Source organism: Acinonyx jubatus, chromosome B2 (assembly GCF_027475565.1).
Source record: "Acinonyx jubatus isolate Ajub_Pintada_27869175 chromosome B2, VMU_Ajub_asm_v1.0, whole genome shotgun sequence".
Taxonomy (NCBI): domain Eukaryota; kingdom Metazoa; phylum Chordata; class Mammalia; order Carnivora; family Felidae; genus Acinonyx; species Acinonyx jubatus.
In genome coordinates, this window is record NC_069385.1 from 119,356,160 (window position 1) to 119,368,566 (window position 12,407).

A 12,407-nucleotide genomic window follows, 5' to 3' on the forward strand; every position below is an offset into this window, starting at 1 on the left:
TTCCAGCCCTCCAGCAGGGCACTGCCCAGGCACGGAGTTGGAAGGAGGAACTAGAATGTGTCAGGACCACAGGCGGAGGTGGGGCTGTGACGTGTGGGAGGGCGGGGCGGGCGGCAGGTGAGCTGCTAGGTCTCCCTGGCTCCAATCACTCTGGAGACTGAGCCATGGGGGGAAAACAGGACAGGGATGAGGCCTATGGTGAGTCTGAGGGCAAGGCTAGGGTAGAGGCCCGGGACCCTCAGAGGGAGGGGAGGCCAGCATGGGCCTGCTCTAGGGGAATGATGGCTGGGGCTGGCCCCAAGGAGAGGAGCTGAGTGGAGTTCTGGGTCCCTGAAGGGAGGGCCCAGAAAAGAGCTGAATGGGAGGAAGTAGAACCAGAGTCCTGCGAAGAGGATTGGGTTTAGGGGCCGGGGGGGCCTTTGCTGAGGAGACTTTGGGGAGTGAAGCTGGGTTCACCATGAGAAGTTAGATGTGGCATCTGGGTCCCACAGGGCAGGGCCCTGGGAAGCAAAGCCTGAAGGGAAGGAGGCAGGGTCAGGGGCCTGAGCAGAAGGATGGGGCTCAGGGACTGGGAGGGTCTATGTGCTGCAGAGCTTGTGGTGAGGCCGGGGTCTGGCCATCAGGAGGAATGGGGTCCCTGTGAGGAGGAGGAGTTCCAGCCTGGACTCTGGGGTCTCTGAGGGGAAAAGGTGCTAGAGGTCTGCCTGCCAGGGTCTCTGTGAGCAGTGACAGCAGGACTGGGGTGTGTTTGGGGGTCCCTATGAAGAGTTAGGGCTGTGGACCTCTGCGGAGAAGGGGCCGCGGCCTGCCCCTGAGGTCTCTGTTAGGAGGGGGAGCCTTCTCAGGGTACCATGAGAGATCCAGGCAGGGGGGTTGAGAGGTTCCTGAGAATGGTAGGGTCCGAGGGGAGAGGAAGTAGAGAGCCTATCTGCAGAATCTCCATGAGGAACAGGGGCTAGGAGCCTGTCCCAGAGACCCCTAAGATTAGGGGTGGGGGGCAGTCTGAGAGGAAACTGGGACACAGCCTCTGGGACCCCTGTGAGCAGTAAGGGCTCGGAGCCTGCCTGCAGGGGTCCCTTGGGGTTTGGGGGTCTGAGCTCCTGGTCTGGAGGGGAGGGAACCCCAAGGGAGGGGCCTCCCAGAGGCATAGCTTGACCTCCTAAGCACGCTAGGGGAAGGAGCAGTAAGGACTCCCCAGTCAACTTCCTGGAGCAGCTTTGGGTCAATCATTGATCTCATATCCGAGAGCCATGGAGGGACAGAGTCCAGAGCACCTGGGGAAAACAGATCCCACCCCTTCCCACACTCTTGCCCAACCCTTCCCTCCTCTGTGCCCACACAGGACCCTAAGCTGCCTGGCCCCAGCTCCTCCCTGTGTGTACTCAGGGAGGACCAGGAACAGGACATGGCCACAATCTCAAACGGCCACAATCTCAACTGCCAGGCTCAGGTGTCACCCTGACCGCTCGTCCAGAGACTGGCAGGAGACTGGGGTTCCTTGGGATCAGGGTTTACAGGGGCCGTCCATGCCCCGGCCCTGCAGGAGTTAATGCCTTTGGCTCCAGTTTCTTTCCCTATGGCCTTGGGCCAGAGGGTGGAGGTAGGGCCTGGGGCAGCTGTGGGGAGGGGCTGTGACCTTCCTGAGGTGCTCTAGACCTGTGCCCACCCTGGACTGGGTACAAGGAGGGCAAAGGGATAAGGATTGGGGCGTGAGAGCCACTGAGATGGCTTAACTCAGAGTCCCACATTCCAGCCATAGGGAGACACAAGAGAAAAGGGCCAGGATGGGGACAGAAAGCAAAGGCTATTTCCCTGGCTGCCAGCCTTGAGGTATGAGCTGGAAAGAACCTGTTAAGGCCCCTTTTTCCCCTCCCTCCAAGGCCACCTTGGTAGAGTTCATGGTAAGCAGTCAGGCTGCTGACCAGGCCTTGATCCTACCTCTCCTGCTCTCCAGTTTCCCCTCCAGTCAGCCCTGCCCCTGTCCGTCTCCCCGCAAACTCCTGAGGCCCAGGAAGGATCCTGGGCCAGGGTAGGATAATGCTGTAAGGGAGGATGTGGGAGGGACAGGAGATGGGAAAAGACATTCACTCAGGGTCTCACTCTGCACTCCTCCCTGTGCCCCTCAGGGAAACCAGCCAAGTATGACCCCTCCTTTCGAGGTCCCATCAAGAACAGGTGAGTTCTGGGCACTGCCCCAACTGGTGGGGGGAGGGGGGGGAGGTTGGTTTTGCTTTGTATTTGCTGAAATATTGGTAAAAAGCTTATAAAAAAAAAAAAAGAAGAAGAAGAAAGAAAGAAGGAAATAAAACTCCTGCCCCAAGAGAATGGGGCCCTTGGGGGGATTCTTATGTCTGGAGGGGGCACACGGGGGCTTCTGGGGTGCTAGTGATAGTCTTCGCCTGGTTTCTTGACCTGGGAGCTGGCTACACAGGCCTTTGCTTTTTGGGAAAATTCATCCAGCTGAGCACTTACAAGTTGTGTACTTTTCTGTGTCATACTTCAGAAGAAAGTTTACTCACCGAGAAAAATGGTATTTTGTTCTTCTGTGGCCCCTGCCCCGACAAATGGAAACAAGTGCTTCTTATTTATTTCCTGGTGCCTTGTGAGAGGTTTCCTTAAAGAAATCAAATAAAAAGTACCCACCCTCCAACATCCCCCCACTCTCCAGCCCGTGACTCCTCCAGACCATACTCCCCACATCCCCTCTCCAAAAACTTCCCCCACTTCTCTCCCAGGAGCTGTACAGATATCGTCTGCTGTATCCTCTTCCTTCTCTTCATTCTGGGTTACATCGTGGTGGGGATCGTGGGTGAGTTTCCAGCTGCGCTGTGCTGGGGCCATGGCTGGGGCAATAACCTGGGGAGGGACCAATCCGCATGGCTCCTCCCCGCCCCCGAAAGTCCCTCCCTCCAGTGATTCATCTCTGCATCTGCTTCCAGCTTGGGTGTACGGAGACCCCCGGCAGGTCCTCTACCCCAGGAACTCTACTGGGGCCTACTGCGGGGTGGGGGCCAACAAGTGAGTATGAAGGAAGGAAAAGGGGACACACAGGAGGAGGTGAGGTGGGTGGTGGGCAGAGAACCCCAACACTCAAGCTCCAGAGCCTTCCTCTGCTGCCCACCCCCCACCACCCTTCCTGAATCTCACCACACTAGACCATGTTGAGCAGCCTCCAATCCTGGGCACCTGGCTTCTGATTTCCGGCCCCCAAAGTAGGAGGCGGAGTCATGGTTAAGTGCATGGATTTTCAAGTTCAGAGTTTGGTATTTGAATCCCCAACCAGGCTAATAAGTTCTGGTTGTATGGCCTTGGGCAAGGTACTCAACTTCTCTGAGCTTTGATTTCCTCATCTGAAACACAAGGGTGATCCCCCAAGCGATGCCATCAGTTCCTCATGCAGGAAACTTTCAGTAAATAATAAACCCTTAGCAGTTACAGTGTGTGCTATGTTCCAGGCAGCGTACTTTGCACACACAAACTCATTTAATCCCTATGAAGTAGGTACTATTATCTTACACCTGATGGAATTGAGGCAGTGGGCAGTTAAATGACTTGCTCAAGGTCATAAACCTCTTAATCATTTGTTAGCAATTTCGATGTTCAATTAACTCTGGGAAATCTTCTGGGTGGCCCCTGTATCTCCCTAGCCTGAGCTTCCTAAGGGCAGGAGCTCCGTGGTGTGTCTCATGGTATGGACCCGCCCCACCCCCACCCCCCGGCTGGGCCCACTGTACTCTTGAGACAGAGTCCTGGCAGTCCTCCCCTCTCCGCACACCTGACCAGGCCCTGATGCCCACACTTCCTTCCCTCCTGCAGAGATAAACCGTATCTTCTCTACTTCAACATCTTCAGCTGCGTCCTGGCCACCAACATCATCACGGTGGCTGAGAACGGCCTGCAGTGTCCCACACCCCAGGTCAGAGCCTGGGACCTGCCTCTGCCCAGATCTCCCCCAGGGTCTGGGTACCAGCCCCTCAGCATGCTCTCTGCCCCCAGGTGTGCGTGTCCTCCTGCCCAGAGGTCGCATGGACCGTGGAAGTAAACCAGTTCTCACAGAAGGTTGGGGAGGTCTTCTACACTGCAAACAGGAACTTTTGTCTGCCAGGGGTGCCCTGGGACATGGTGAGAGCTGCCTCCAATGTCATTGCTGTGGTCAAGGGGGAGCACATGGGTGGGGGTGAGGAGGAGTTGGGTAGGTGATTACGGTGGTGGTGGTGATGAGGAAGCTCACTCCTTCATGCTGCTCTGTGTGTGTCTGTATGTCCTCCCCCCACCCCCAGCCAGTGATCCAAAGCCTGCAACAAGAGCTCTGCCCCAGTTTCCTCCTCCCTTCCGCTCCAGGTGAGAAGCTGTGCTCCTTCCTCAGGCATCCTCTAGTCCTATGATTTTATTGCTCAGGTGAGGAGGGCAGACCCAGAGAGAGCCAAGTCATACAGCTTACGTGACAGAATTGGAATCGGCACCAGGTCTTGATCTTCCTGTGCAGCAGGACCCTACAGACAGACCCTGTGTCTGTTGTGCACCAGGCACCCAGATAGACACAGGGCAGATGAAACTGCTCCCGGCTTGAGCTACGTTTTAGGTACAGAGATCAGAGGTGTTCACAAAGACACTGCCCGAGAATCAGAAATAGACCGGATGTCCATTCGAACGTACAAGCAAACGTGGCCGGGTGGTGGGATCACAGTCAACTTTTTCATTCTTCCTATATGTTCTTTTTTCCAATAGTACATGTTATTTTTTAAGAGAAAAAACTTTAATTATAGCATGAGAAAAGATATCCGATTCTCAATATAGATGCTATAAAAAGTATCTCAAATGAATGCTCCAAATCAGATCTGGATTCCAGCACTTTCCAGCTGTATGGTCTTGGGCCAATTACGTATCCTCTCTGAGCTTTGTTTCCTCATCTTAAGAATGTAAATGTCAAAGCCAGCCTGCCGGGCAAAGTCATTGTGAGGATGGAGATACATGCCTCTGTAGGCACATGATACATGCATCAGGAGATGGGGAAGGGGTGAGAAGGTTTCCTGGAAGAGGTGAGATGGATGGGATTTCTGGAGGGAGAACATTCAGAGAGAGGAGCAGGGAGAGCAGAAGCACAGAGGTGAGGGGAAACTGGGCTGAGCTCAGCCGGCAGGGGCCTTGAAGCCTGGCCAGGGAGCATGGGCACTCCTGGGCAGAGCTCCTAGAAGTGTCTGAGCAGCAGAATGACCTAGAGCCCTGTGATGATGAGGCATGATCTCCCTAGCACCCGCGTAGAGGGTGGGTGGAAGGGTGGCAAGGTTGGGGTGGAGTGTAAGAGTTAGGCCAGAGGAAATTAGGGTCTGAACCCAGCAGTGGCAAGGAGGTGGGGGAAGGGGGTATTCAGAGACAGAGAAGGAAGCCTGGACTGGGCTCCCCGGGGCATGAGCTCTCTTTTGGCTGGGGAGTCAAGAGCAGCTGGAGGGAGGGTGAGAGTGGGGAGCAGCAAAGCCCACCTCTCCTCCCTTCCCTAAGCCCACTAGGGGGCTGGGTGGAGGCCAGAGGCTTTCAAAGGCAAAGCTCTGGGCCCTCCCACCCAGGAGCCCTGGCTCTCTCCCTCCAGCTCTGGGGCGTTGCCTTCCACTGTTGAACAGTACTCCACCTGAACTCCCAGGGATTTCCAGTAACACCTCCATCTCCCAGGGAATCAGGTGGGCATCCTCCTGCCCCCACATCTCTGTTCTGCACCCTTCCCGCACACAACCCCTCTGAGTCTGTCTCTCCCCAACAGTGGTCTTCTTGACAGCCTCAATGCCCGTGACATCAGTGTTAAGATCTTTGAAGATTTTGCCCAATCCTGGTATTGGATTCTTGTGTGAGTCACCAATTCCGCTGCTCACTCCTTCCCTTCTGCCCTCCCCGATCCTCTGTCCCCCACCCTAATGTCTGACACAGAAACTTTGGACAGGGGCGAAGGAGCCAGGGCCTCTGTCCCCAAACCCACCAAGATTTATAAGAGATAGGGGGACTAACCTCTGGGGACATTGGGCATGTGAGGCATTTGGGGGCCTCTGAAGGGGAGAAGATTTGAGGTCTGACCCTCAACTACCTCACCCTGCCTCCAGTGCCCTAGGTGTGGCTCTGGTCCTGAGCCTGCTGTTTATCCTGCTTCTGCGCCTGGTGGCCGGGCCCCTGGTGCTGGTGCTGATCCTCGGGGTGCTGGGCGTGCTGGCATATGGCATCTACCACTGCTGGATGGAGTACCGAGTGCTGCGGGACAAGGGCGCCTCCATCACTCAGCAGGGCATCACCACCAACCTCAGCGCCTACCGCAATGTCCAGGAGACCTGGCTGGTGGCCTGTGAGTGCCCTGCCCACCTCTGGACTTCCAGCCACCTGAGGGCTGCCCCGGGCCATGCTGAGCCCTGGACCTGACGGAGGCCCCTCTGCTCCCTCTCCGCCCTCAGTGATCGTGCTGGCTGTGCTTGAAGGCATCCTGCTGCTAATGCTCATCTTCCTGCGGCAGCGGATTCGCATCGCCATCGCCCTCCTGAAGGAGGCCAGCAAGTCAGGGCCTGTCTGGGAGGGAGATGGGGTAGAGGACGGGGGGGTGCAGGCATGGAACGGCAATGCTGGGAAGGTGGCAGGGAGCCCTGGAGGGGAAGGGCAGAATTATGCAGTGGTAAACACTGCCGTTTGACTCCGTTTTTCTGAGACTCGGTTTGCCCATCTATAAAATGGGGGTAATAATAGTTCTTACTTTGTAGGGTTATCATGAGGATTAAGTGAGTTAGTGTCTTGTCAGGTTCCCAGAACGTGAAGCAGACCCTCCATTAGGAGGAGTGAGTGTTAGCTGCGGTGGTGGTGGTTGTGGTTGATGGGCGTTACAGCAGGAGCCCAGACACACCGAGGAGAAGTAGCAGCTTTTTCCCAACTAGGACCATCAAGAGACCATACTTTGAGGACCCTGTTCCCTTACTCTCCCAGAAGCTGCCCAGATGGCTTCTCTGTGATTCTAATTTCCTCCAAGGGTCCCTAGCGCCTGATTTATTCAATTCAGTTTGTTCAATGAGCACCTCCTATGTGCCCAGCCTGGGGGGACAGAGCAGACCCTGGCAAGGACAGAGGTGGGGACCTTGCCAGGGTCAGCCCCATGAGAAGCTGGGTGGGGGCTGGAGACCGGGGCCATGCTGGTAGACTATTCTTACCTTCCTACAGGGCTGTGGGGCACATGATGTCTACCATGTTCTACCCGCTGGTCACCTTTGTCCTCCTGCTCATCTGCATTGTCTACTGGGCCATGACCGCCCTGTATCCTTTGTTCACATGGCCAGGTCCTCCTGGGGGGAGGGGAGGGGCAATACTCACCTATAAAATGCCTTAGTGCAATTGGAAGAAGGTGCCCCTTCCCCTGGGCAGACACAGGCCTGCCCCTGGACCGAGTTGAAGGAGTGAGCCCAGGCTGAATTCCAATCCTTTGTGCAGTGAACGACCTGCACAAGTACCTGGGAATGGGTCTCTGAGGAGGAGACCTGTAGAGACCGCCATGTGACTATGCTTTCCTTGACTCCCCTCTGGGTACCTGGCCACATCGGGGCAACCCCAATATGTCCTCTGGGCACCCAACGCCAGCTTGCCCAGCTGCGAGAAAGTGCAAATGAATACATCATGCAACCCCATGGTGAGGGGACTTAGGGTGGACATGGAGGTATCCATGGGGGTGAAGTGACCTTAGGGGCCAACTGCTCCAAATCGCTCATTGTGCAGCAGAGACTGAGGACCAGAGAGAAAAAGGAGTTCACTCAAGGTCACACAACAGGCCCCCAGCAGAGCCAGAAAGGGAGCCAGCACTGGACTCCAGATCCAGTACTCCTCCTGCCGAGCTACCTCCTTATTCAGAGAAGGAAACTGAGGCTGGAAGAGAAGGCATACTGGCCCTGGGAAAGCTGGCTACCAGCACTTCCCACTCCTCCCCTGGACTTGCCTCTGCCAGGAGGACATTAGCTACTCAGTCTCCAGTCTCAGTCCATTCATCTGTAAAATGGAGATAATCCTAATATCTGTCCTCAGGGGAGCTGAGAAGATTAAACAACATTGGGCACATAAAGTGCTTTGAACAACGTCTGGCACCTGATAAGAGCTGACAGTTGTAGATGCGTTTTGTTTAGTTTTTGTTTTAGATAGGGTTCAAGCCCAGCACGGGGCCCAGTGCAACACTTGAACTCCTGACCCTGAGATCAAGAGCGTGACACTTAACCGACAGAGCCACCCAGGTGCTCCAGTTTTGCTTAGTGGTTTGAAGTCTTTCTCCCTGGGAACATGGCGGCACCCTAGGCAAGAGGCGGGTGGGACTCGGCCTTCCCCACACTCCCTGCAGGCTCTCAGAAAGTGGCACTGAACTGCCCGCAATCTGCTGTCCTCAGAGCTTTCATGTGGCCACCTCATCTGAGCTGGGACGCGCAGGCATCAGCTCACTCTATAAAAGGGGAGGGAGGCTGGTTTACATTAGGGAGGACCCACCATGTGCCAGGCACTAGGTATGCAAAGCTGCAAATGACCTGGTTCTCGCTTTCAACTTGCTCAGGATCTAGCAGCAGAGACTGACACAAAGCCACACGAAGGACAAAGTAGTTTATTGTCTTATAAAATTTCAAACACACGCTGAGCAATTTCAGCAATTATCAAGATTTTTGTCACATTTGCTGGACAGGGTGGTTTCTAAATTTCAGTTTCTTACTTTTTATTATGGAAATTTTCAAACACACACAAACCCTCAACTTCCCACTGTCCTGTTTCATCCATTCCTCCCCACCTCTGCAATTCTTTTTTTCTGGAGTTTTTAAAGGCAAATTCTGGACATGAGCGCCAATTCACTTGTAGACACATCAGGATGGATCTCCACAGATAAGGACTTTTTTTTTTTAATGTTTTTATTTTTGACACAGAGAGAGAGACAGACAGAGCATGAGTGGGGGAGGGGCAGAGAGGGAGAGGGAGACACAGAATTTGAAGCAGGCTCCAGGCTCCAAGCTGTCAGCACAGAGCCTGATGCGCTGCTTGAACTCACGGACCGCAAGATCATGACCTGAGCAGAAGTTGGACGCTCAACGGACTGAGCCACCCAGGCACCCCGGGGTTTTCTTGTTTTTTTTTTTTTAAGTAATCGCTATCCCCCAATGTGAGGCTTGACCCTAAGATCAAAAGTCACATGCTCTACTGACAGCCCACCAGGTGCCGCAACAGATAAGGATTTTTAAAAAGCATAACGACTATACCATTATCACACCCAACAAGGTTAACAATGATTCCTTAATACCAGCTAATACCCAGTCTGTTCATTTTTGCTAGAAAGCATTTCAGTGGAAGTTGCAGAGGCTATTTTAGAGGGGATTGCTGATTGGGTGCCAAGGTGCTGGTCACACTGCCTTCACGCCATTAAGGCTCAGCCCACGAGGCCTGGATGCTCTTGTGTCCATATGGAGACTGAGGGACAACTAATTACTCTCACATGATAGGCAATCTGAACCCAACTTGAACCTGGAGAAGAATCTTCTGGAAGGAAATGGCTTCCCCAATTCAGGGAGGCTGCTACTCTGGGAGTGGCAGGAGTTGGCTGGGAATAACCCTACTCTGTCACCCCCAGGCCCAACCCGTGAACTCCTCATGCCCAGGACTGATGTGCATCTTCCAGAGCTACTCATCCACGGGTCTGGTCCAGCGTTCTCTCTTCAACTTGCAAATCTATGGGGTCCTTGGGCTATTCTGGACCCTCAACTGGGTACTGGCCCTGGGCCAGTGTGTCCTGGCTGGGGCCTTTGCCTCCTTCTACTGGGCCTTGGACAAGCGTCGGGACATCCCCACCTTCCCCCTGATCTCTGCCTTCATCCGCACACTCCGGTAAGCCTGGGGCAGGGAGCTGGGAATTGTGAGCATGGGAGTCCAGGGGTCCTGGAGCTGCCTCTGACTACCTAACCCCTCTGCAGATATCACACAGGGTCGCTAGCCTTTGGAGCCCTCATCCTGACCCTTGTGCAGATAGCCCGGGTCGTTTTGGAGTACACTGACAACAAACTGAGAGGTGAGCAGCTAGCCCCTTGGGGAGCGGCTGTCAGGGGCCAGTGACCAAACATAAGTCGTCCCCCCCTGCCCCTTTACTCCCAGGAGCCCAGAACCCTGTGGCCCGCTGCATCATGTGCTGCTTTAAGTGCTGCCTCTGGTGCCTGGAGAAGTTTATCAAGTTCCTAAACCGCAATGCCTACATCATGGTAAGCCCTCCTACACAAGCAGCCCCTTGCTGTGGGGTCCCTTGGCCCAGGCCCCTGCCCTGGCCCAGGTAAGCTGTGCACAGGTAACTCTGATCTTTCGACCTCACTCAGATTGCCATCTACGGGAAGAATTTCTGTGTCTCAGCCAAAAATGCCTTCATGCTGCTCATGCGGAACATTGTCAGGTCAGGCTGTCCCCCACCCCCATGATCTCCCACCCAAGGCCGGGTTCCTGGGCATGCTGTGCTCAGAGGGCCTCGAGCTTGGTTTAATGTTCTGCTGCCTCCATCCATCTTCAAATGTGACCAATTTTCGTTTTACATCTGACACAGCAACTTATATAGCCAGTCCTGTTTCTAGCTCTGCCAGTCCCCTCATGCCCGACCCACCCCAACTTCCCATACAGGGTGGTCGTTCTGGACAAAGTTACAGACTTGCTGCTGTTCTTTGGGAAGCTGCTGGTGGTTGGAGGTGTTGGTAAGAGCCAGGGCTGGGAGTTACAGGCACAAAGGGCAGGGACACAGGGCAGCCAAACAGGTGACCTCAGAGGAGGGATGACACTGACCTCCAGACCTCTCCCACAGGGGTCCTGTCCTTCTTTTTTTTCACCGGTCGCATCCAGGGGCTGGGCACAGTTTTTGAGAGCCCCTCCCTCAACTATTACTGGCTGCCCATCATGGTGAGTGATTCCCTGGCTCTGCCTTGCAGTCCAGCAACCCCCCAAAGAAGTCTAACACGTCCTGTATCTTCCAGGTCTCCATCCTGGGAGCCTACGTCATCGCCAATGGCTTCTTCAGTGTTTTTGGCATGTGTGTGGACACACTCTTTCTCTGTTTCTGTAAGTAGACACCCTCTACCAGTTCCCCCAAATTTCAAGGTGCCAGATTGTTTAGGGTTTTTTGGAGATCTGGTGCTTTTAGAAACAGCAATTTTGCTAGTTAACAACAACTTTGCTAGTTTGCTAATTGGCAGGGTCCCCCAAGAAAGAACATTTCAAGGGAGAGGACTCTGATACCCTTCCCTAACTAGAAGTTAGTCACAAAAGACTTCCCAGCAGATGGCTGTAGTGAGTGGGGATTTTCTTACCCTCCTACATACAGTTGACCAATGAGCAACACAGGTTTGGACTCCACAGATCAACTTAAGTGTGGATTCTTTTTGATAAATACCATACAATACTGTAAATGTATTTTCTCTTTCTTAGGATTTTCTTAACATTTTTTCCCTAGGTTATTTTATTGCAAGAATACAATATACAGTATATATAACATACAACATATGTCTTGTCTGTTTATATTATCAGTCCAACTTTGGATCAACAGTAGGCTATTAAATTTGGGGAATCAAAAGTCATAGGTGGATTGTTGACTGCACTGAGGTCAGCGCCCCTTAGCCCATGTGTCGCTCAAGGGTCAACTCTACATTCAAGATTTAGTACCTACTCCAATCTGCAATTCGCGATTGACATGCATTTTGTTGTTGTTGTTAGCGTTACCACGCTATGAAATATTATTGATCACACTTTACCGATGAGAAACAAATTATATAACCTACCCAGTAGGTTACAAAACCTGACCCTAAAAGAACAGCCCGTGGCGTTGCAGCCTAAAACCAGGCAGCTTGTCTCGTCTTCCCTGATTTTCCCGGGGGAGTGGGGTGGCCCCCGAGGGTCCGCTCTAACGGTCTGTGTTGTGGCTCAGTGGAAGACCTGGAGAGGAACGACGGCTCCCTGGACAGGCCGTACTACATGCCCACAGCCCTTCTGAAGATTCTAGGCAAGAAGAACGAAGCGCTCCCGGGGGACAAGAAGAGGAAGAAATGAAAGATGCGGCCCTGATTCAGGGCTGCACCCCTCCTGTACAGCCTCCCAGCCTCACCCCTCCTTCCAGATCTCGATTTTGTAGTTTAAAAAAATTTATTAAAGGTTGATATTTTGTTTTCTCAAAAAGTCTGAGACTTTCATTCCCTCCATGACATCAGTCCTTTTTTTTTTGTCGCTTTTTTTTCGCCACTAGCTCTTTAAAATAGGCTCCGCCCCCATGACGCGCCCCGGTGCCACGGCCAATCAAAAGGTTCCTGCGGAATGATGCCAGCCTCTTCTTCATCCCAGCCAATAAGCTGGGATGAAGTCCGGGTCACAGGCTCTGGGGCTTCAAAAAGAGCCAATTGGAGGGTCCA

The 12,407-nt window shown here is 53.7% G+C and overlaps 1 protein-coding gene across 2 annotated transcripts; it reads left to right on the forward strand.

The window, feature by feature from the left end:
* Positions 1 to 97: 97 nt before the first annotated feature.
* On the forward strand, positions 98 to 12,177 carry SLC44A4 (solute carrier family 44 member 4). 2 transcript variants are annotated; one of them, XM_015081684.3, is made up of 21 exons: positions 98 to 198; positions 2,127 to 2,175; positions 2,736 to 2,809; positions 2,940 to 3,018; positions 3,817 to 3,916; positions 3,997 to 4,122; positions 4,281 to 4,341; positions 5,588 to 5,675; positions 5,756 to 5,839; positions 6,090 to 6,325; positions 6,432 to 6,531; positions 7,183 to 7,275; positions 7,543 to 7,645; positions 9,608 to 9,861; positions 9,948 to 10,042; positions 10,126 to 10,229; positions 10,341 to 10,414; positions 10,636 to 10,706; positions 10,814 to 10,908; positions 10,983 to 11,067; positions 11,930 to 12,177. In XM_015081684.3, exons 1-21 carry the CDS (start codon positions 165 to 167, stop codon positions 12,049 to 12,051), a joined length of 2,127 nt encoding a protein of 708 aa, XP_014937170.3. In that variant the 5' UTR covers positions 98 to 164; the 3' UTR covers positions 12,052 to 12,177. The 2 variants fall into 2 exon arrangements, with proteins under 2 accessions (XP_014937170.3, XP_053078997.1); XM_053223022.1 differs by lacking the exons at positions 6,090 to 6,325; positions 6,432 to 6,531.
* Positions 12,178 to 12,407: the final 230 nt, after the last annotated feature.

What these genes read in the sequence shown, in the direction of transcription:
- SLC44A4 (XM_015081684.3), top strand. Translation starts at nt 165, where the DNA reads ATGGGGGGAAAACAGGACAGGGATGAGGCCTATG. An exon ending in TCCTGGTATTGGATTCTTGT is followed by an intron (nt 5,840 to 6,089) that starts GTGAGTCACCAA and finishes CCCTGCCTCCAG; the next exon opens with TGCCCTAGGTGTGGCTCTGG. An exon ending in ATACATCATGCAACCCCATG is followed by an intron (nt 7,646 to 9,607) that starts GTGAGGGGACTT and finishes TGTCACCCCCAG; the next exon opens with GCCCAACCCGTGAACTCCTC.